The sequence below is a fragment of the Lampetra planeri genome, chromosome 49 (assembly GCF_965212315.1).
Source record: "Lampetra planeri chromosome 49, kcLamPlan1.2.h2, whole genome shotgun sequence".
NCBI classification, from domain to species: domain Eukaryota; kingdom Metazoa; phylum Chordata; class Hyperoartia; order Petromyzontiformes; family Petromyzontidae; genus Lampetra; species Lampetra planeri.
In genome coordinates, this window is record NC_136155.1 from 426,044 (window position 1) to 450,433 (window position 24,390).

The 24,390-nt window shown below is 49.7% G+C and overlaps 1 protein-coding gene across 1 annotated transcript; it reads left to right on the top strand.

The window, feature by feature from the left end:
- The first annotated feature begins 4,260 nt into the window (after positions 1–4,260).
- On the top strand, positions 4,261–21,841 carry LOC144734063 (proline rich transmembrane protein 1B-like). Its single transcript, XM_078616116.1, has 4 exons — positions 4,261–4,491; positions 7,633–7,991; positions 15,400–15,519; positions 19,013–21,841. The coding sequence occupies exons 1-4, from the start codon at positions 4,482–4,484 to the stop codon at positions 19,157–19,159; spliced, it is 636 nt and encodes a 211-aa protein (XP_078472242.1). The 5' UTR covers positions 4,261–4,481; the 3' UTR covers positions 19,160–21,841.
- Positions 21,842–24,390: the final 2,549 nt, after the last annotated feature.

Here is a 24,390-nt window from a genome sequence, read left to right on the forward strand (position 1 = left end):
TCATAACATCCTCACCGATGAAGCTCTTCCTCACCGATGGCTTCAGACTTTTCACGACTGAGTTCAACATCAACGTGCAACGACGTTTCGCTCCCACTGCTGAGCCCTCCATCAGGAAGTGAGCACGAGGGTGGAGATGAACCAACCCACCCCTCTCACCGCCGCTCAGTACGACTCCTCAGTTTACCGGATGTCTGGGCAGGAATCATGGGTCACAAGTTACACAGTCAGGTTTTATTGCCACTAAATTTGGGCAGGAGCGCATGCAACTTTTGCACCCGCAGTTATCAAAGTTCACTTTGGAAATAAGGAAAATGGATTTAAACGGGTTCTCACTCGGTGAATTAAAGAACGTAGGTGTGTAGGTCGACTCAGCATCATGAGCACCTGGTGCGGTGTGTAAACATCGCGACTCGGGAGACAAAGGCGGCCGGGCGTGGTGCTGGCCACCTATCCCATCGTGTGCCGTGCCCGTCTTCATAGGTGCTCGCGAACAGCACTTGCCCCAACAGTGTGTTAAAGCTACACGGGGGATTTTTGTATTTTTCCTGTATATAATGAAAATTCTACATCATGGGACCTCCTTTGCTCTCATTACTCTGATGGTGCATTGTCTTTGGGCTGTACGCCCTTTGGCGTCCTCTGGTCTAACACCGTTTGAGATAAAGAAAGCTGTCTGGTGTGGACCAATCACTTTCAAAGACAATGCATATATTATAATATATGCATAATTATCAGAGTACGTTTTTTTTGCATTTTGACCACAAGTACTGTGGTTAATGCAGACATGATTCCTTGTAAAAGGTTTCGGTTTGGTGTTTTAACAAGTTAACACCTGTTTTGTTGCCAGATAAAAGGGGAAACCCTATTCTCACAATGAAAATTCATAAATGGTGCTCTAAAACTGTGCAGTTATTTCTTGAGTTAAAATACTAAACGGGCGAGTTGTGGTGCAGTGGTTCGTACAACACGCTCTGAACCCAGCAGCCAGAGCTCACGTCCGGGCCATGGATAACGTGAGTGGCGAGTGATTATTAATTATGGCGAGTGATTATTGATTATGGCGAGTGATTGCTGAACTGGTCCCAGGCCGGCACCCTCACCTCCTTACCAACCCGTTCTGACCAGCGTGGTGAAGTATGGTCACACAAACCCTCAAGAACAACACAACACAGGGAGGCCCAAATGCCGCGGTGGACTGTCAACGGGCTCTCAGTTGTTACCATATTACAACACAATATAGACACTATGGATGTGGGTAATTGAAACAGTAACACATTTGCACGTGTGCAACTTGACGTACGTTCTTTGTCGTCACTGGACGTATGAAAGAATGAACTTCTTAGCTCAGTTGGGGCCATACTCGCACTCGTCTGACTGCCTGACTTCGTCATCTGTGAGACGACCGCTGCCTTTGCTCCCTTTGCTCTCTCACGTGGAAGACAAGAAGCGCCGTTTGCGGCATATCGTTCAGAATCGGAAACCAACAACATCGAGAGCGCGTGCTGAAATTTCAGCAGCCGGATTTCATTTCATTTTCCTTAGCGTGGCAATTATTGTACAACAAGGGGACGACTCTGAGCAAACAATGAGAGACAAGACGTGGCGTGGACACGCGGCTCGGGAACGTGCACACATCCCGGTCCGCCCTGGCATGCTGAGACACCGCTGCTGCTGCTGCTGGGTGCGCTTTGTAGCGCGCTCCTACAACTCAACTAAAAACATTATGTTTTATTTTAACAGATAAGGCCCACTGGGCTATGTAGCTGTTTTTTTCAGAAGCGACCTGGCCACAACCGATAGCTCAACGAAGTGGTTTATCACGTGGACATTTATAGCAGCCAAATACTCTAAACGCGTGGTGTTGCTTCTCAATGTGGAGGGGAAAAAACCCGGAAGACCCGGAGAAAATAACCACGCCGACCACGGCATCAGGGTCAGAATCGAACCCACGACCTCATGTGTACCAGGCGAGGTAGCTAACATCTCGCCATCGTGCGCTCGACTACTCGCTCACAACCAGCACCGCACGCACCACCACGGAGGGGCTGGCCACGGTCTTGCCAGCCAGCCCACCATGTTGATCCCTGCCAGTGGTAAAGCCTGAACTAATTTTAGGATGAGTTAACCTAGAGGAAGACCAGATTCAATCCAACTAAACGATGTCAGCGCATAATGCGGTCGCGTCTTTACGCGTTGCTGAAACCGACGCGTCACCTTCGTGAATGACTAAAGCGTCTGGAGCGCCGTCTCTGAATATTACTGAGACTCGCCAAGTCCTCCCTCTATGCCTTGCTGACATGGAAGATGCCCAGCTTCATGCATCGATTAAACAATTGACGAGCGTCTTCATGCACGACTGATTTCACATCACGCGAAGACGTGGTCACCAAGCTGTCATTCTGGCACAAAATCCCATTGGCCGTAAATCATTTGCGATGAGCTATAAAGACAGAGGGATAGATGACCTCTATTTATGAGCAGATAAGTGCTCATTGGAGGGCAGGAGTGGTGGTGCAGTGGTTAGCGCACTGCACTATTGAACCCTGTTGCATGAGTTCATTATCCAGCCACGGCTGACGTAGAGTCGCGATCTGTCTGGGAGTGACCCGCACGGTCCAGGAATCGGCGTCCGTGTCTGGGTGGCAGGAATTGATTTTCACCGAGAGTTCGTTCCACTTACTGTGTTGAAATGTATCATTGCCTGCTGCTGCTGTATATTTTGAGTTTGGGTGTCTCTCTCGCCGTGGTCACTGCGTGGATTTCCCTCCGGGTCCTCCGGGTTTTCCCTCCACATTTAGAATCAACGTCCCGCGTTTAGAGTAGTTTTGGCCGCTGTATATTTGCCCGTGATAAACCACGTGGTTTAGCCATCATGTGTGACCAGGTCGCTTCAGTATATAGCTTAGTGGGCCTTACCTTGTAAAATACAAACATTGCAGTTTTAGTTTATATTCTCCACGAGGTTCCATGACAATGACGTTACCGGCTGCAGAAATGCAAAACAACAAACGGATACACATCGAGAGCAGCTGCTAAAACACGCGGCAGTCAAAGAGAGACGCGGCACTTCCACGTAGAACACGAGAGCGCCTCCACTCACATCGCTGCGAGCTGTCGGGAATAATCGTTGCGTGTCAGCAACCACCCCCTTGGTGGCTGTGGCTCAGATTGCCTGGCCCCAGTGTTTCATAGACACGACGATGCCTGTTTACTTCGCGTGATGCAGCAGCAGCGAATAGACTGCGAATTGTGTGCCGGGCGGGTGGCTTGCAGGACAGATGAATAATAACGATGATGATGATGACTGAACGCTCAGACGACACCAGCACCTCGGCCACGAGGACAAGAGACACTGGGAAACACAGCGGAGTGTGCAGAGAGACACAGTAGACACAGAGAGACACAGAGTGACACAGACACTGAGAGACACAGACACAGAGAGACAGACACAGAGAGACACAGAGGGACACAGACGCAGAGATACACAGGGGAAGACACTAGGAGACACAGGGTAGACATTGAGTGAGACAGACACAATGGAGTGGTAGACAGTGAGTGAGACACACAGAGAGACACTCGGACATAAGACACTGGGACAGGAGACACCCATTAGGTCTGACTGGGACGGAGCTGTACAGAGATAACCGCATTAGGATTTTAAGACAAATCGTCAAACAGAGAGACATGTGGATATAGGATTGCCAACAGGGTGATAGAGACAGTAGCACAGTGATAGAGAGACCACGGTGTTTTAGGAGACCGGATCTCTGGTTACATGGACGGATAGATGGCGTGAAAGAGAGATACACGGTCGAGACAGACTGATAGCAGAGTGACAGGCACAGGCTGAGAGAGAGGGAGCCTGTGATAGTGACCCAGCCAGACGTGGTGATTGAGAAAGAGTGATAGACACAACGTGATAAAGACATTGAGACATACAGCAGACAAAGGTGTCAAATACACATACACAGTGACACAGTGTGAGACAGACACACACAGTAGCACAGTGTGAGAGAGACACATACACAGTGACACACACACAGTGACAGGCACAGTGAAAGACACACACAGTGTGAGAGACACACACAGTGACACACACACAGTGACACACACACAGTGTGAGAGAGACACACCTACACAGTGACAGACACAGTGAAAAACACACACAGTGTGAGAGACACACACAGTGACACACACACAGTGAGAGAGAGAGAGACAGGGGGAGGGGCGCGCGTGACAGGACCGGGGGGGGGGGGTGAGAGCGTCCTGCCGGTGCCAGGCACCACAGCACCACGACCTGCTGCCACTGCCGCTGCTGCTGCCACTGCCGCTGCCACACGCAGTGACACACTTGGTTCGCACGCGCCCAGCACAGGCCCGAGTGTGACAACAGCAACAACAGCAGCGGCAGCAGCAGCGGGGTCCACGAAGCTGCGAGCGGCTGGGAAGGCCCCCCCCCCCCGGGTGGAGGTGTCGGGATGAATCCAGGTGAGCACTGAGGTCTACAGCCACTTGGCAAGTTGGTAGCTTGTGCATTTTTGTTCTTGAACTTGTTTTTTTTTCGGCAAGATTGTTTATTTGTGTTGTTGTTGTGGTGGTGTTTAGAAAGAATGAAATCACGAGGGTTTTCAGTTGGTTTGTGTTTAACCAGGTGAGCAGTGAGGGGAGAGTCTCATGTGCAAGAATCCCGACAGAGACCTTCTGTAAATCCACTGCTGGATTACGAGGGCCTCACTACGCCGTGCGGTTGTTTCACCAGACTCTCACCACGATGGTTAGTGAGGACCGTAGATGTGGTGACATAGAACTACAGTACAACAATCAGTTTTTTTGCTGTACAATTATTATGGAGTTGCCACCAGCGTCATTCTCATTGTGAGGTTTTGCTCCTCACGGCATCGTATAGACATCGTTTCTTACGTTGATTTAGCTGTCAAATTGTATTTAGTTTCTAATTGTTTTATCTATATGCATCTGTAGTTTGTTGTTTAGCTGGATATGCACTCAATACAGCTATCCGCTTGTATCCATGGGTTATAAACTTCTAAGTGTCATCATTTTGCCAATCCACTGCTGCACGAACGCCTCTCTATGTTATGTCAATCACTCAAGGTGGGGGTTGTTGTTTGACCATACTTCACCACGCTGGTCATCGTGAAGGGCGTGGCGAGGATTGGTTGATGTATCATGCGAGCCATGTCCATCATTCATCGAGAGCGGGGCTGGGCGACCTCTTTAAAAACGTGCTCGTGACGTTATTCACGTTGCACGGCGCCTCTTAAAACGTTGGAGTGAATTACCGAATTCGCCAAAAATGTCTCTCTTTGGTTTCTTCGGTAAAGTCACGTAGGTAATAAATAAATACATAAATAATGGAAACAACTAAATTAAATCACGACGTTTCGGGCGCAACACAAGCGTCCGTCTCCAGGTGGGGACAACGCAGCGGAAGCACAACCGCTTCAGTGTGTCTAAGAGATGGCTGTGACGAGGAGTTATATATATGTGTGTGTCTCAGAGATGGCTGTGACGAGGAGTTATATATATGTGTGTGTCTCAGAGATGGCTGTGACGAGGAGTTATCTTGTCCCCACCTGAAGACGGACGCTTGTGTTGCGCCCGAAACGTCGTGATTTAATTTAGTTGTTTTCATTTTTTATTAAATTTATTTTTTACCTACGTGACTTTAACGAAAAACCCAAAGAGTATATGTATCCTTGCAGTCACGAAAACTTCAAATCTAGAATGTCTCTTCGTGTTCTTTGGGATGCCGACCCCAGATCGAGATTCTAGACAATCTGACGTCTTCCCTCCTAGACACTCATCAAGACCATGGCCTGGACTCGAACTCAGGTGACCGGGTTGATGGTACAGTGCAATCACCGCTACTGTTACCTGGCCATAAATCAAGCAATCTCCTCGGCCTGCTGCAGCTGCTGCTGCTGCTGCACAGAAGCGGCACAGACACTCGTCAGGGGCTAGGATGCATTCCTGAAATACTCGACACTGTTGCAGTGGCGATGGCCGTGTAAACTTTGTTCATGAACCTAATTACAACTATTGTCGACAACAAAGTGTTTATCTTATATATATATTTTAGTAACCGGTTACTTTGAGTTGACGATAATCATCAAACGTGAAAATGACTGAAATTATCCACCAATATCACCATCAATGATATCACCATCAATGACGTGATCATCAATGATATCACCATCAATGATATCACCATCAATGATATCACCACCATCACTCTGGAAGACAAAGATCCCCCGTGTTGCCTTAACGTGCAACAAGTTGATGACTAAACCAAGACATTGACTTGGGAGACTGCCTTGAATCCCACTGTTCTATTGGCCGGGTCTGGATTAACCTAAAAGAAGGTGACTCATTGATCCATGTACCTACTATGATGTTCAACATCTTCCTGTGTGAGTCCATGCAACAGCCCTGCAGCATGCGCCGTTAACGCTCCATTGTCCAGGGCGACAGATGAACCGCGCTCATCCGTCCCGTACTCAATGAACTCAGCCCGGTGTCATTATTGACTGCTCCTCACTCGTCGAGGGTCGGTGACTCGGCAGTGACGGGGATCATCGCAAACGTGGCGAGAAGTAAGCCGCTTGCATTCATAAACGGTGCAAAGTAAACAACGTGAAGCACTCTCCGGCTTCACCCGCAACTCTACGTGGGTAAAACAGTAAGTTTGTTTCGAAATCCTCCTGAGATTTCTGTTTTACCCGTGCCGTGACTCCAGTCAATGAAGCGTTGGCTTGTAGACCACAGACATCGTCATCCCGGGTCTCTCGGCGCCACGGCTGCATCCGAGGAATCAACCATACACCCCAATTCAGAACCTTCCAGAAATAGATTTGAGACTCGGCAAGGCTGTCAAGGATAAACACGTGACCACGTCACCATCATTAGACCGGAGACAGACACACGTGGGGAGAGGCATCCTTGGAATCGAAGTGAGAGACGGAGGTGCCCGTGGACTGGAGAACATACAGCAGGTTCGCGACGTGATCCAAACTGCTTAAAAAAAGAGTGGAAGCCAAGGAATGGAACGCGTCTGATAATACGTCCCCCAGAGAGATGGAACGATGGAATCAGCTTGCGTGCAGGTGTGCTCGGTGGAGTGTTACATCGCGTGATTGCGACAGATGGTGCTGGCTTTCGGATGTCTTCATTCAGCAGTGGATTGACCATGGCTGATGATGTTGACGAAGCATATCACTTGGTGGAAAGTCAACAGTGGTTGTTCTAATCACGGGAGGATTCTGGTATTGGCTCACGCTCAATACTCGCGGTAGGATATACACATTTCGTGTTGTAAAGATGTCTTCAGTTTCAGCGCGGAATGTTTAGCACACATGGAGGCGCGCGCTGGATGGAGGTGGCAAGAGATCGCGAGAAGTGGAAGGCACGGGCGGAGGTCTTTGGCGAGCAGTGGGGGACGTTGGAACAGCTCACAGATGACATTGAAATTCTCTCTTTTCACGGAGGGTCTAATGACATCGGGATGTTTGGCCGGCACCAACACCGTACGCGCCGCACGCGCTCAGCTCTGGCAGGTAACGGGAGAATGCGGAGAAAAACCCGCGCGTGTCCCTTCTGCCGTCCGCGCAGAAAACGAAGACGGCTCGAACGGACGAGACGCCGCGGGTGCGGGCTCGGCCGAGTCGGCGCGCCGGGGGGGCAAGTCGGAGCTCGCCGGCGCTCCCCCGGCCTACACCAACGCGGGCTTCGTGGGCGACCCGCCCCCGTACTCCCCCACCGACCACAAGAGCCCCACGCCGCCGCCGCCGCCGCCGTTCTACCCCGGCCCGGGCGGCCCGTCCGGCGAACTCGGCTACGCAGCGTTCCCGCCGGGGCTCTACCCGGGACCGTACCCGGGACCGTACCCGGTGCCGCCTCCCAGCGTCGGCGTGGGCTACCCGATCCAGCAGCAGCAGCCGCCGTACCCCGTCTTCGCTGCGGGGCACACGGTGAGTGCGCGGAGCCTCGCCTGCGAGTCGGCGCCGAACCCCTCGCACGTGTGAGGGTTTCCCCCGGGTGCTCCGGTTTCCTTCCACATGGAAACACTCACTGACTGGCCGGTAACAACTTAATGTATAGGGGACTGCAGAGATGGGGGGGGGATTGAATCAAAATATTTATCCTGGAGGAATCTGATGAGCTATGAAGCATTTTTGCGCGAATGTCCAGTCGGGTCAGGTCAGGACGTTACAACAACAAACAATACAACAAGATAATACAGCAAACAATACAGCAGCAAACAATACAACAACATAATACAGCACACAATACAGCAGCAAACAATACAAAAACAAACAATACAACAAACAATGCAGCAGTAAACAAAACAACAACATAATACAGCAAACAATACAGCAGCAAACAATACAAAAACAAACAATACAACAAACAATACAGCAACAAACAATACAACAAACAATACAACAACATAATACAGCAAACAATACAGCAGCAAACAATACAAAAACAAACAATACAACAAACAATACAGCAACAAACAATACAGCAACAAACAATACAGCAACACGATGGGAGTGTGGCTGTAGCCCTGCCCAACACCCGTCTGTGGTCTCTCCCCGTGCCTCTCCGAGTTCTTTCTCTTCGCGAGCGAGCACATCCTGTGTGGCGTGTTAGAAGTTTAAATTATTATTATTATCTTTAACTCTGCTGATGACACTGAGAAGGTCGAAACCCATTCAGAGTTTTCTTGCAGAAATGAAAGCTGTTGGATAATAGGCATGGCTTTTCTCCAGGTCCTCCAGTTTCCTGGTGTAAATAAAACAGCATACATGATCATCATCTTTATTTATACTGGAGGAATCCGATAAGCTATGAAGCTCTTTTACAATGCCATCGGTGTTCGTCAAACATGGCAATGTAACAGGACCCTCCTGAAAGAACATTTAAACTTAGTGTGGCTTTTCTGAGTAGGGAAGTAATTATTATTATCTTGAAATTGTCTGGAAAGCAAATAGTTTGATGGACCCGAGGGGGGGGGGGGTGTCAAGTGTAATGGTGGACTCAGCTTGGTCACCAGTGACTTCAAATACAATTTGGGATTATACTGAGAATACTCGTTTCAGTTTGACTGCCATGTAACAAACATTTATTTTAGCAGGTTGTTGCGGGAAAGTAGCATGCCCCCAAGTGTGTGTGTGCATAAGAGGCCACTTGAAGGAATTTCAGAATTATTTCTGTGATATCTGCCTCCGCGGGACCATTTCTAGCACTTGACGATGCACCGCTCTGTACGAGTCCCAAATGATTGCGTGGGGCCTGGTTCGTGTCGCTATTTCTGCCGCAATTCCATCGCCTTTTGATAGAATGATGTCTCATTCACAAATCCTGCGTGGCCAGTATTCGCACAAAAATGTAACCAATCCGCTGCTGCTGATGGCACAATTGCGTCTGTGCGTTAGCTCTGGAGTGCACAGCTTTTGCTGTGCACTCCATATGCACAGGAAGATGACTTTGAAGATATCAACGCAAAATAAGATATGATGATATGTAAAGATGCTGCTGCTTTATTGATTATTATGAAAGATGAGTTTAGTTTAGTTAAGTTCATTTATTTTTACTTAACCTGGACGGGCCCATTGAGCTAAACAACAATCTGTCAAGGGTGATGCTGGAAGAGATGATGATGATGATGCAGTAGCTGCTGATAATGATGATGACAAAAGTGGTGGTGCTGATGATGATGAAGAGGATGATGGTAATGTAAAATGATGATACATTGATGCTGCTGCAGATGATGATGGTGAGGATGTTGCTGGAACCTTTGTTGCTGTTATTGACCCGGGGTGCAAGAAGGCCAGGAGTGGATGAATCTTGTTTTCGTTCACCACCAACTAGGGGGTCAGCGGCCTGCTGTTGGCTGTGTGCTGTTCTCTGCTAATCTGCGCATTGCTGCCACCCAGGTTTGCTGTCTTCTCAACCTTTATTGCTCCGGCGTATCTTTCCCTTTCATCTCGAGCCATACAAACATAATTAGTTTGGAGCCCTTTGTGGGGCGGCTGCCTTTTGAGTTTACGGTAAATGTGGGGGATTGTTTTGCATTTTGCCCTATGAACCCGCCGACTTGCACTCAATGACGAGCCACACACACACACTTCCGTGGTGCCTGTTCTGAGCCTCCTTTAGAGCGACGCAGCCTTAAACCGGTGCCTGGTTTGTTGTGTGCTTTGGACGTGAGGGTTGGTGGATCTCTATGGGGTAGGGGCTCATGTGGGTTGGAGCTGACATTTTAAAGCTCCCGCTCGCAAACCTCCTGGAGGAGGTGCTGACGAGAGCACCGGCACCAAACTGAGGATCAACTCACGCTGGAGGAGACACGGCACGCCGCCCTGTCTCCATTATACCCTCTCCACTCTAACCTCCCAGTCTCCACTCTAACCTCCCAGTCTCCGTTCTAACCGCCCAGTCTCCGTTCTAACCGCCCAGTCTCCGTTCTAACCTCCCAGTCTCCGTTCTAACCGCCCAGTCTCCGTTCTAACCGCCCAGTCTCCGTTCTAACCGCCCAGTCTCCGTTCTAACCGCCCAGTCTCCGTTCTAACCGCCCAGTCTCCGTTCTAACCTCCCAGTCTCCGTTCTAACCGCCCAGTCTCCGTTCTAACCGCCCAGTCTCCGTTCTAACCGCCCAGTCTCCGTTCTAACCTCCCAGTCTCCGTTCTAACCGCCCAGTCTCCGTTCTAACCTCCCAGTCTCCGTTCTAACCGCCCAGTCTCCGTTCTAACCTCCCAGTCTCCGTTCTAACCGCCCAGTCTCCGTTCTAACCTCCCAGTCTCCGTTCTAACCTCCCAGTCTCCGTTCTAACCGCCCAGTCTCCGTTCTAACCGTCCAGTCTCCGTTCTAACCGCCCAGTCTCCGTTCTAACCGCCCAGTCTCCGTTCTAACCGCCCAGTCTCCGTTCTAACCGCCCAGTCTCCGTTCTAACCTCCCAGTCTCCGTTCTAACCGCCCAGTCTCCGTTCTAACCGCCCAGTCTCCGTTCTAACCGCCCAGTCTCCGTTCTAACCTCCCAGTCTCCGTTCTAACCGCCCAGTCTCCGTTCTAACCTCCCAGTCTCCGTTCTAACCGCCCAGTCTCCGTTCTAACCTCCCAGTCTCCGTTCTAACCGCCCAGTCTCCGTTCTAACCTCCCAGTCTCCGTTCTAACCTCCCAGTCTCCGTTCTAACCGCCCAGTCTCCGTTCTAACCTCCCAGTCTCCGTTCTAACCGCCCAGTCTCCGTTCTAACCTCCCAGTCTCCGTTCTAACCTCCCAGTCTCCGTTCTAACCGCCCAGTCTCCGTTCTAACCGCCCAGTCTCCGTTCTAACCGCCCAGTCTCCGTTCTAACCGCCCGTTGTCACTTCAAAGGGTGCCGCAGATCTTTGTAAATTCGAGGTCCAAAGCTCAGGCACTGGCACGCCGCTGACCCCCCACCATGCGGGTTTCAGCGGTCAGCGCGAACCCCGCTCCGAGCACGCCGCTCCGCACTCGCAAAGCTGATTAAAGAGGGACGCTTCATCATGTTCCCCTTCTTCTTTCGTACGGCGGCTGATGTAGACGCAAAGCAACGACTACAATCTCACATTCAGCTGGTCAAGCCCAGACAGCTGCGTCAGCAGCAGCGGAGTAGTGTATCATCATCGCTGTGGTGTCTCCTTCGTGTTTGTGCGGGACATCAATGTCACCGTGGGTTGTCGTCACGTCGCCCGGGAGATTCCCTTAATGTCCATTTGGAGGATCCTCTTCCCTCGGGCCCATGTGGCGCGCTGCTTGGCCCTGAGCAGGGCCGTGGCCTCGTAGCTCTTGTTGTCGCTCTGGAGAGCGCGAGGTCGACTATCCATGTTCAGTCGCCGCGTTGACCGCATCCGTCATGGTTTGTCACTCAACGGAGTGGGCCGCCTAAAGGCTGCTGCCATCTTCCACTCCCAACGGGACGCTAACCATGGTGGAGAACGGCCTAGCGGCACACTGGGTTGGCAACGCAGAGGAGGTCGCCCGTCTGATCTCCCAGCGCGGCAATCGGAACGGTGCAAGTTTCTTAAACCCACCGCCACTGCCTCCGTCCACCCAGCAGCAGTATGATCGGCAGGCATCACCGCAGCGAGTCCGTCGACAGCTAGCGTGTGGTGGGGTAGAGTGTGCGTTTACCAAATCTATTCCAAGATGTCTGACCAGCATTGAAGAGGAGGCCAACATTCACCTATGAAGCGTCGTGACGGAGAAGCGTGTTGTGTGCGTGTGTTTGTGTGTTTGCGTGTGTTTGTGTGTGTGTGTTTGCGTGTGTTTGTGTGTGTGGTGCGTGCGTGTGTTTGTGTATGTGTGTGGTGCGTGCGTGTGTTTGTGTGTGTGGTGCGTACGTGTGTTTGCGTGTGGTGCGTGCGTGTGTTTGCGTGTGTGCGTGTGTTTGCGTGTGTCTGTGTGTGTTTGCGTGTGTGGTGCGTGCGTGTGTTTGCGTGTGTGTGTGTGTTGCGTGCGTGTGTTTGCGTGTGTGTGTGTGGTGCGTGCGTGTGTTTGCGTGTGTCTGTGTGTGTTTACGTGTGTGTTTGTGTGTGTTGTCCGTGCGTGTGTTTGCGTGTGTTTGTGGGGAGCGGTAGTGTCGGGGTTAGCGCTACGAACCCGACGACCCCAGTACGATTCCCGCTCACGGCCAAAATCAGTGACGATTATCAGAACCGGTCCTGGGCTTCCCTTAGGTCGACTCAGCCTCAAATGAGTACCTGGTGCGATGCGTAAACATCACCAATGGGATGACAAAGGCGGCTGGGCGTGGTGTTGGCCACCCACCTCCTCGTGTGCCGTTCTGCTCTTCATAGGTTATCGCTAACAGCACTTGCCCCAACAGTCTGTTAAGGCTATACGGGGGATCTTTGTTTTTATGTGTGCGTGTGTTTGTGTGCGTGTGTTTGTGTGTTTGTGTGTGTGTGTACACCAGCAGTGACGGCCACGGTAGTCGTCTCGAGGGCACACGTGCTGAGCGCATGCTTCAGCAGCCACATGCTGCCATTCTAAGGAACTAATTAACAAAACTCAACAAAATTCCGTGAATAACGCTGTCATAAAAATATATAATCAGTCACATTTCGGGCGATGCTTAGAAGAAGCGCCATTGTATTTGCTTGTTGAAGAGTGTTGATTTTGTTTGTTAATTGTGCTTCGTGCACCACTGACAATGCAGTATCATCACCAACTAATTTGTTTAGCATTGGTGAGGTTCCCAAAATAACTATGATTCAGGAGCAGACGAGATAGGTTTGGACATCTATGGTCACCCTAACATTTCAATTAACACCACCCTGGTCACTTTATTGGCCTCTTGAGTGAGTTCCCACCTATTGAAACAAAATAACCTTGAAACCTAAACAGAGTCCAACAAGTTGTAACATATTTTAGGACTCGGTAAACAAAAAAATGCCCCCTCCCTTGGAAGTTTTATGGCTCGAACCCCATAAGAAACACGGCCAGGATGTGGCTCTCAGTACATCACCGGCTTACAACTCGGTGTGAACGGGGGACGTGGGGGGCAGTGGCGCTCAGCGGCTCCCCGCCGCCTCGGTGACACGGGGTGGTGGGTCAAGCAGATCTTGGGAAGCTCCCAAAGCCCCGCGGGAGTTGGCTTGGAGATGGCAGAGTGGGAAGTGGATTCGTGAACACATCTGTGTGGATTCTGTGAGCGGTGTCCCCTCCCCCCGGTTTGGGGTTGGTTGTGATCGTTTGCTCTCTATGTTGTTTTTGCTCCACGTGTAAAGCACCAGAAGGAACAGGTCAACCATCCCAAACGCAGGCCCCCGAAGTGAGCCTTTCCTAGATTAAATAAGGACTATTATCACGATTATTATCACGATTACATTATATCATGTAGGGTTTCAACCGGTTGAGACAGCACTGAAATAACGCATAATTTTTGCGAGGTAGTTGGCGTTTTATTCATTAAGATCACCAGCTTCTGAGATGAGTGATTACCTTCCCTGGGTTAACGTGACCTCAAATGAGCACTTGGCGGTCTGACATTTACCAGCACAGACCAAGAAGGGGACTTTGGCCACTTCAGCGCCCTGATCAGCCCAGCTCACACTCGATAACCGACTTAACCTGTAATCTCACTTCTCCACCGAGCAAATAAAACGCATACGGTGTTTATATCCCATATAAAGGGATACCTTTAACAGGTGGCTTATCTTACCATGAATGCCTTTAAAATCTTCAACCTCAACACGGCCCTGGCATTTCAGTGGCAATGGCACCCAGCTGTGCATGCCCTCTCACAACAATCGATCTTTACTGCGATTTTGGGCCTTTTGAATCAGAATATATATTCATACCGGATGAATCCGATGAGCTGTGACGCTCTTTTTCACAGACATCTATGAATGAAGTCACCAGAAAGTACTGCACGATTGAATTAATTATATATATATATATACCGTATATAAAACAATTGTAGTGCTCAAAACAACTTTGTAAAGAATAACGAACTCCATTTTTTGCAATCCATCCGTGCTGTCGACTGACTCCCTGCCCTCTGTTCAAGTCTAAGCTCAAGGCCTTCCTCTTTTCCTGTGTATACCACGTAACGCCTCTCTCTCTCCAGAAAATACAAAAAAAACATTCCCGTGCCGTTCCTCTCTGGCAGAGGTGACCAACCTGTAACAGACTGAGTCAAACAGCACCCAGGAGTTCTGCAGGGAGCCAATTGTATATATATGTCTGTATGTGTGTGTATAGACACAGTTGTTGGCAGAGCACGGGAGACATTCGCTGTTGTTTGCTACGCCTGTGACAGCGGCGCGTTCCACGTGACGCCCCTTCCACAGAGCCGCGTGCGGTGCATTGAAGAGCCGCCGCACGCGGCTCGGGAGACGCCGGGCGGCCCCCGCTGCTCTGCAGCGTCTCGATGCGCTGCAGGTTCCCAATTGGGTTCCCACTTGGGCCGGCGACGCAGCTCCGCGTCGCGCGTCGTGAGATGAGCCGAGAGCGCCACGAAGGCAAAGCGGCGCACACGTACACACACACACACGTACACACGTGTGTGTGTGCTCGCTAACAGCACTTGCCCCTACAGTCTGTTAAGGCTATACGGGGGATCTTTGTCTTTGTGTGTGTGCGTGTGTGTGTATGTGTGTGTATGTGTGTATGTGTGTGGTGCTGGCCACCCACCCCCTTGTGTACCGTTCCGGCCTTCATAAGTGCTCGCTAACAGCACTTGCCCCTGCAGTCTGTTAAGGCTATACCGGGGATCTTTATCTTTGTGCGTGTGTGTGTATGTACGCGTGTGTGTGCGTACGTTTAACTTCTTTCGCACCGTACGTCGCCAACCGCGCTAATCGGAGGTGCGGCTGACGGCTCTCCCCGCCGCCTGTGCCCGTGTCCAGGTGCTGGACCTCAGCGCGCAAGTCCAGGCGCCACCCAAAGACTACCTGCTCGAGTCCATCCTCGTCACGCTCTTCTGCTGCCTGTGTACCGGCTTCTGCGCCATCGTCACCTCCAACGAGGTGGGGAGGGGGGGGCTGCACCGGCGCCAATGACGACGACGATGATGACGACGACGACGACGATGATGATGATGACGACGATGACGACGACAATGACGACGACGACGATGATGATGACGACAATGACAATGATGACGACGACGATGAGTCGCCGACCATTGCTGGTGACGACGAGAGCCCGCTGAGACACAGGACCCCATAGCGCACTGGGCCCCAACTAGACGCAGGGATTCTAGGAACCCACTGGAGCTCCGTGTGGGTGAAAGCGGTGGCAGAGTCGTTTGCGCACTGCACTACGAACCTGGTGGCCCAAGTTCGATTGCAACTCATGGTTAGCAGGAGCATTTAATATCTGAAACCGGTTTTAGGCCTCTCCGAGGTTAACTGACCCACCCATGACGACCTGGTGAGGTGGTGCAGACACCAGCACTGGGAAGACAAAGATGCCACACCAGTAGCACTTGCCCAAACAGCCTTTGAAGGTTATATGGGGGATATTTGTCTTTGTCCGACCACGTGTCCATGCATTCCATGTTTTCACGTACCTGGCGTGTGTATATGTCTAATTGTCCATCTGACCATAACTATTACCGTGTCTCTATGCGAGTGGATCGGCCGTGCGTGCTACGGGCTCGGCTATCTCCTCGTGCGCCGTGCCGGCCTTCGTAGATGCTTAAGAAGAGCACTTGCCCCAACAGTCTGTTAAAGGCTATGTGGGGGATCTTTGTCTTTGTGTGTCGGCATGACCATGCGTATGTGCCCACGATTGTGATCATGTGACCATAGTACCGTTGTGTGTCCACCTGTTCACGCGTTCACGTGAATGTCCGTGCGGTCTCCACTGCGTCCATGCAGGCATCTGTACGAGCGAGTGTAGTAGTAGGTGCGTGTAGTAGTAGGTGTGTGTAGTAGTAGGTGCGTTTAGTAGTAGGTGCGTTTAGTAGTAGGTGCGTGTAGTAGTAGGTGCGTTTAGTAGTAGGTGTGTGTAGTAGTAGGTGTGTGTAGTAGTAGGTGTGTGTAGTAGTAGGTGTGTGTAGTAGTAGGTGCGTTTAGTAGTAGGTGCGTGTAGTAGTAGGTGCGTTTAGTAGTAGGTGTGTGTAGTAGTAGGTGCGTTTAGTAGTAGGTGCGTTTAGTAGTAGGTGCGTGTAGTAGTAGGTGCGTTTAGTAGTAGGTGTGTGTAGTAGTAGGTGTGTGTAGTAGTAGGTGTGTGTAGTAGTAGGTGTGTGTAGTAGTAGGTGCGTTTAGTAGTAGGTGCGTTTAGTAGTAGGTGCGTTTAGTAGTAGGTTCCTTGTAGTAGTAGGTGCGTGTAGTAGTAGGTGCGTTTAGTAGTAGGTGCGTTTAGTAGTCGGTGTGTGTAGTAGTAGGTGTGTGTAGTAGTAGGTGCGTTTAGTAGTAGGTGCGTTTAGTAGTAGGTGCGTTTAGTAGTAGGTGCGTTTAGTAGTAGGTGCGTGTAGTAGTAGGTGCGTGTAGTAGTAGGTGTGTGTAGTAGTAGGTGCGTTTAGTAGTAGGTGCGTTTAGTAGTAGGTGCGTTTAGTAGTAGGTGTGTGTAGTAGTAGGTGCGTTTAGTAGTAGGTGCGTGTAGTAGTAGGTGCGTTTAGTAGTAGGTGCGTTTAGTAGTAGGTGTGTGTAGTAGTAGGTGCGTGTAGTAGTAGGTGTGTGTAGTAGTAGGTGTGTGTAGTAGTAGGTGCGTTTAGTAGTAGGTGCGTTTAGTAGTAGGTGCGTTTAGTAGTAGGTGTGTGTAGTAGTAGGTGCGTTTAGTAGTAGGTGCGTTTAGTAGTAGGTGTGTGTAGTAGTAGGTGCGTTTAGTAGTAGGTGTGTGTAGTAGTAGGTGCGTGTAGTAGTAGGTGTGTGTAGTAGTAGGTGCGTTTAGTAGTAGGTGCGTTTAGTAGTAGGTGCGTGTAGTAGTAGGTGCGTTTAGTAGTAGGTGTGTGTAGTAGTAGGTGTGTGTAGTAGTAGGTGTGTGTAGTAGTAGGTGTGTGTAGTAGTAGGTGCGTTTAGTAGTAGGTGCGTGTAGTAGTAGGTGCGTTTAGTAGTAGGTGTGTGTAGTAGTAGGTGCGTTTAGTAGTAGGTGCGTTTAGTAGTAGGTGCGTGTAGTAGTAGGTGCGTTTAGTAGTAGGTGTGTGTAGTAGTAGGTGTGTGTAGTAGTAGGTGTGTGTAGTAGTAGGTGTGTGTAGTAGTAGGTGCGTTTAGTAGTAGGTGCGTTTAGTAGTAGGTGCGTTTAGTAGTAGGTTCCTTGTAGTAGTAGGTGCGTGTAGTAGTAGGTGCGTTTAGTAGTAGGTGCGTTTAGTAGTCGGTGTGTGTAGTAGTAGGTGTGTGTAGTAGTAGGTGCGTTTAGTAGTAGGTGCGTTTAGTAGTAGGTGCGTTTAGTAGTAGGTGCGTTTAGTAGTAGGTGCGTGTAGTAGTAGGTGCGTGTAGTAGTAGGTGTGTGTAGTAGTAGGTGCGTTTAGTAGTAGGTGCGTTTAGTAGTAGGTGCGTTTAGTAGTAGGTGTGTGTAGTAGTAGGTGCGTTTAGTAGTAGGTGCGTGTAGTAGTAGGTGCGTTTAGTAGTAGGTGCGTTTAGTAGTAGGTGTGTGTAGTAGTAGGTGCGTGTAGTAGTAGGTGTGTGTAGTAGTAGGTGTGTGTAGTAGTAGGTGCGTTTAGTAGTAGGTGCGTTTAGTAGTAGGTGCGTTTAGTAGTAGGTGTGTGTAGTAGTAGGTGCGTTTAGTAGTAGGTGCGTTTAGTAGTAGGTGTGTGTAGTAGTAGGTGCGTTTAGTAGTAGGTGTGTGTAGTAGTAGGTGCGTTTAGTAGTAGGTGCGTTTAGTAGTAGGTGCGTTTAGTAGTAGGTGTGTGTAGTAGTAGGTGTGTGTAGTAGTAGGTGCGTGTAGTAGTAGGTGTGTGTAGTAGTAGGTGCGTTTAGTAGTAGGTGCGTTTAGTAGTAGGTGCGTTTAGTAGTAGGTGCGTTTAGTAGTAGGTGCGTTTAGTAGTAGGTGCGTTTAGTAGTAGGTGCGTGTAGTAGTAGGTGCGTTTAGTAGTAGGTGTGTGTAGTAGTAGGTGCGTTTAGTAGTAGGTGCGTGTAGTAGTAGGTGCGTTTAGTAGTAGGTGCGTTTAGTAGTAGGTGCGTTTAGTAGTAGGTGCGTTTAGTAGTAGGTGCGTGTAGTAGTAGGTGCGTTTAGTAGTAGGTGTGTGTAGTAGTAGGTGCGTTTAGTAGTAGGTGCGTGTAGTAGTAGGTGCGTTTAGTAGTAGGTGCGTTTAGTAGTAGGTGTGTGTAGTAGTAGGTGCGTTTAGTAGTAGGTGCGTTTAGTAGTAGGTGCGTTTAGTAGTCGGTGCGTGTAGTAGTAGGTGCGTTTAGTAGTAGGTGTGTGTAGTAGTAGGTGCGTTTAGTAGTAGGTTCCTTGTAGTAGTAGGTGCGTTTAGTAGTCGGTGTGTGTAGTAGTAGTAGGTAACGCGTGTAGTAGTAGTCGGTGCGTAACCGCTCGCTGTGCACCGTCTTCCTTCGTGCCCTCCCTCCTCCGTAGACGCGCAACGCGTTCCACCGGGGGGACCTGCTGGCGGCGCAGGAGTCGTCGCGACGCACCCGGGCCCTCGTGCTCTTCAGCCTCTCGTTCGGCCTGTGCCTCTGCGTCTGCTGGCTCGCCTTCGTCATCGTGCAGCTCTACATGTGAGCGGTGGCGGGCGACGCGGCCCGGCGCGCCGTGTCCCCTCCACCGCGAGGGGATCCTCGGTTTGATCCCCAGTGCTCTCGTCAGCACGCCTCGAGGAGGGTTGAGAGCCGGGGGTTTGAAATGGCAGCTCCATGCGACTCCGTGGCTCTTCACAGAGACACCGTCACTCTTCACAGAGACACCGTCACTCTTCAGAGACCCCACGTCTCCCTACAGAGCCCCGTGTTTGCTCACAGACACGCAGTGTCTCCGGCGTGAGATGATTCTCAGTTTGATCTCCAATGCTCTGGTCAGGCCCTGGGAGATTTGAGAGCGGGGTTTTAAAATGGCAGCTGCAAGCGACATCAAGTGTCCTGACAAGGCAGCCTGTGACCCCAGTGTGAGGCGATTCTTGGCTTGGAACCGTGGTTCTCTTTAGGACTTTAGCGATGACGTGGCCGAGCGGTAGCGCACTTGCCACTCGTTGCACAGGTTCGAGGTCACGAGCCCCCTTGGCCGCCCTGGTCAATACTACGGCCGGATTAACCAAACGCTACCCATCTTCCACAACACAGGGGGCGTCAGCTCGGTCGTACGTCGAAGGTCCCGCGACGTTATTCCACAAAGTGGGGATAACGTCATTGTGTGTCGTTCACGGTCCAACTTTGGCAAATTTGGCAAATTTGAAATCCGATTGGAAATGACCTAATCGGGTAAACCCACATAGACGACCCCCCCCACCCCCTGCAGGCTCTCACTGTCTGTGTGGCACAGCGCCTTCGCGACAGACAGCCGTGCACCGGAGGCGAATACCGCGAGGAGTGAACGTCACCCCTGTGATCTCATTCCTCTGGGAGGTGTGGAGAGCAGCGCTTTAATGGCGGTTCCAGGAAGGGGCTTTTACGACACTGCCCCACATCCTATTGTAGCCCAACACCTCACTCCCTACCGTCATTAAGCGGTCGTATTTGGCCTCTTAGATGCTCTCAGTTTTATGCCGATGGCGGCGTGCGGCTGATGTGCTGGCCGCATGGCCAATACCTCTGTCGCAATCATTCACCCGCCATCTCTTTAGCCCATTGACAGTGGACGCACTGTGTTTTATAGCTCCAGCAGTATTTTATGAGGGCTGTGTGTAATGCACCACAGACGCAAAGATCCCCGTATAGTCTTCAACGCGATTTTACCCAAAAAAACCTTTATTATGGATATTGGTCGCGAAAGGCTTCGTGTTAAACGTGAACGGACCCTTGGGGCAAGTCCTGTTAGCGAGCACCTATGAAGGCCAGCGAGGCACACGAGGGGGTGAGTGGCTACCACCACGCCATCCGCCTTTGTCTCCACAGTGCTGATGTTTCCGCACCACAACAGGTCCTCCTCCGAGGCTGAGTAGACCGAGGGGAGGCCCAGGACTGTATTCGTCACTGGTGTTGATGGCTGTCAATGGGAATCGAACTTGGGTCGCCGGGTTCGTAGTGCAGCGCGCTAACCGCTAAACTACCACTCACCTCAATATGATACAAGACGATGCCAGATCACGACAATTAGACACCAATACAAAGCCAGGCCATGACAATGAGAGGTTAAGACAATGCCAGGTTGTGACAATTAGAGACCAAGAGAATGCCAGCTCGTGACAATGGGGCAACAAGAAGATGCCAGGTCATGTAGGAGCATCAGAGGCCATGTCCCAGTTGGGGCGGTGTCTTCTGCTCCGTAGCGTCGTAGATTTAGTTCCAGTAACAATGGCTGGCTTGCATGACACCAATGTCAATACTTTTCTGTTTATAATTAAAAACGTGTGAACGGTACAGAATTAATTCACAGCGATATTCAATGGACGAGTATATGGCACATGATATGATAATGTAGGACTGAGGATGCATATAAATAATGTTGCATTGTATAATGTTGCATTGTATAATGTTGTATTGTATGTTATTCTAATCGGGTTTGTGTGAACAAACAGCACTTAGCGTGGGTGATGATTGATATGCATTTGCATAAGGAATGTCTGTTCATTATGAACACACGGGTCGTTCAACATTTTGACGTTTGTATTCATACTCGTCATAATCACGCGATCTTAGTTAACAGCAACCAAAGATGGTTTAATTATATTAAACGTGTAAGAGAAACGGGTAACTTAAGTCGTTTTTTTAATGTACGTAGATAATTAGAATGGCATGGTGTTCAAGGTTTCCACTACAATGTCATCATGATCTGTATTTAGACTGGGGGAATCCGATGAGCTATAAAGCTCTTCTCCACAGATGCTCAGCACGTCTGAACATACACGAAGGGTGCCCATAAAGTATTGCCCCACGTCTTTTTGCTCGGCCAGAATCCATTGAAGAAAAAGTGAAACCTACCGTCAGGAAGAGCAAATTGATTTGTTTGAAGGCGCATTGCAATTCCACTGTGACCCCCTTCGACCCCGACGGCTTTACGCCATCGCGGGTATTCCTTGGCAGTGGCCAATTCGTTTGTGGGCGACCGTCGTCGTCAGCTGCCCTCCCCTTCTGTTCACACCACGGCTGTCTACAGCGGACGTTTTGGGCAGTGAGCGGTATGCTTCTATAGCACGCGGTTTGTTTTGTTTGAATTATAAACATTTTTGAGTATATTTAAAGCACGTTTTCATTTTTGTGTAATCCCATCACCATCATCAATAATAATAATAAACACATTCACGAGATGTCAGACGACGATTTCCAGTTGCAGCTCGGAGGCTCGGCAGGGCCAGGCTCGTGGTTCGTTCTCATCCGGCCGAGGAAACCGATCCCAGCGGCCTTCACCACCGTCTCGAACACGCAGTGGTGATGCGATGCTGCTCCTGTTGCCCATGTGTTGAAGTGTACATAGTGACACACCGTACCGACACGACAAAGTTTGAGTTGCTGTTGGACGTTGCGTATTGTTACCAACGTATGTGTGATACCACAAAAGTACTTTAATTGCCTATTTTTCTCACATTTTAATTAAATGATACATTGACATTCATTCATGGAAATGTCATGCCATGATCATGTCACGTGTAAGAAGCCCTCCCTCCTACATGACCGTGCAAGGCCACGCACGCGCGTCACTCTGAGATGACCGCGGACATTGCTGGGTGGACTGTGCGTGCCCATCCACCGTACAGCCCAGATCTGGCACTCTCATATTTTCAACTTGTTTGGTTATTTAAAGTTTGACCTACGTGGACTACATGTTGAAAATTATGCTGCAGAACTGCACAGGATGATATTCGCAGACCGCTTAAATGGCACCGATAAATATTGAACTTATTTTCGCACCGAATGTAGGCAACCGTGCAAATTGGAAGTGTGGGTGAAGGACAAACTAAACACGAAAACGAAATTCTAAAGAAAGGAGTTTTATATCGAGATTTAAAAGTGCAAAGCTCCAGCAGCTTCCTAATATCTGAAGAGCGTTCCAGACGGTCGCAGAAGCGCATCTGAAAGTGCGCGATGCAGTGACTGCTGCGAGCATGGCCAGAGTTTGCGTGATGATCGTTTATACTCCTCGACGAGATCAGCGACGTATTGTCGTTCAAATCCTCCGAGTGATGGAATTGTGGCCCTGGTTTGCACGTTGGTGCAAATGCGTGGGAAAGGTCGGAGGATGTTGACAAATGGGCAAACACTGGTGACATCTCCACGAATGCGAGGGTTGATATCTGTTCAATACAAAGTTGTTGCAACAGGAGTACAGTGGCATAACTACGTTAAGAGGAGCTTGCGATGCGACATGAGGAAGGGCTGCTCTTCATGAACACCGTCGTTTTGTCACGGTATTCACGGAAAGCGTGAGTTTTAATAGTAAAGTCCATGTAATCCCACCATGTTGGATGAGGAACTTCCTATAAAAAATGCCGTGTGTCAGGTGGTTGAGGTGGGCAAGGCTCTCCGCGTTATTCCGTGAATGTTTTCTGGTACCTCGGCCATGAATTTTGCTCAAACTTCCCTTGACAAAGTACAAAGGGGTCGGGCGACTCAGATGTTAAGGGCCAACACCGCTGATATATTAGTTTTGAATCCAGGTTTCAGCCACGACTTGTGGTTAAACTCGGTTCTTGAGTGTACAAAGTTGATGGTTTCTGCCCGGTCACCAATGACTGCACAAATAAATAAGTAAATATCACATTCAACTTGGTTCTACATCTTATTTAGCTAATTTGCAGCTCGCAGAACGATATTCGTTTGACTATCACGCGACAATCATTACTCTGTCAAGAGTGGGTGGGAAAATGCTGCCCCCTCGTGCTTACGAGGTCTTTAGAGATTTCAGAAGCAAATCTGTGACGTTTCCTTCTGCAGTCCGTTCTCCAACACAGGGGGCTGATGCACGACTCTGTGACTTATCCTCCTGCATGGTCTCATGACACGAACCTGCACCTCCGATTAGCAATGTTGGATACGTACGGTGCATAAGAAGTTCAACATACATACAGAGCACAATCGGGATGAAGTTTGGAAAAAAGATAAAAAGCTCAATATTGCTATTCTCTGGTTCTTTCGGTAAAGTCACGTAGATAGAAAAAATAATCACAATAATATTGTTGACTTTATTTAGATTTAGATTATTTTTTATATCGACGTGGCTTTACCGAAAGACCCAAAGAATAAGAATAAAAAATAAATAAAAACCACGTTTCGATCGCAACACAAGCGGTCGTCATCACGATGTGATCGAAACGTCGGAGTTCAATTTTTTATTCACTTCATTATTTTTTCTATCTACGTGACTTTACCGAAAGAACATGAATTCCTGCAGTCACGAAAATTTTAAGTCAACATTGCTGCAGTTAGTTTTGTTTAACCAGATGAGAACTCAAGGGTGCGGGATTTGATGGTAGGGGGCCCACATCAGCGCCAGCCCTGTGTGGGAGCGGCGTCGTAAGATGAAGAAACATCCTCTGGTAGAACTCCTCCAGTCAGCAGAGCCTCGCACCCAACGGTCTTACCAAAAACGTTTTAACTTTCTTTCGTTTAACAAGGCGCTGACTCAAGAGACCATGGCTTTCCGCTGTTTCAGGAGTAACTTGGGGGCATAAGTCTGCTAGTAGGGGTGGGCGACTATTGCCAAGTCGTCCCAGTTGAGTGTTGAGGGCAATTTTCGAATTTAAAATGTGGACGCGCTGCCTCACCGCATTATGCAACCCGGTCACAGGAGCCAGAGCAGCAGAGAATTCTGCGCAGTGCTCGAATCCGTCTCGAGAACAGCCACAAAAGCCAAGGCGGCAATGC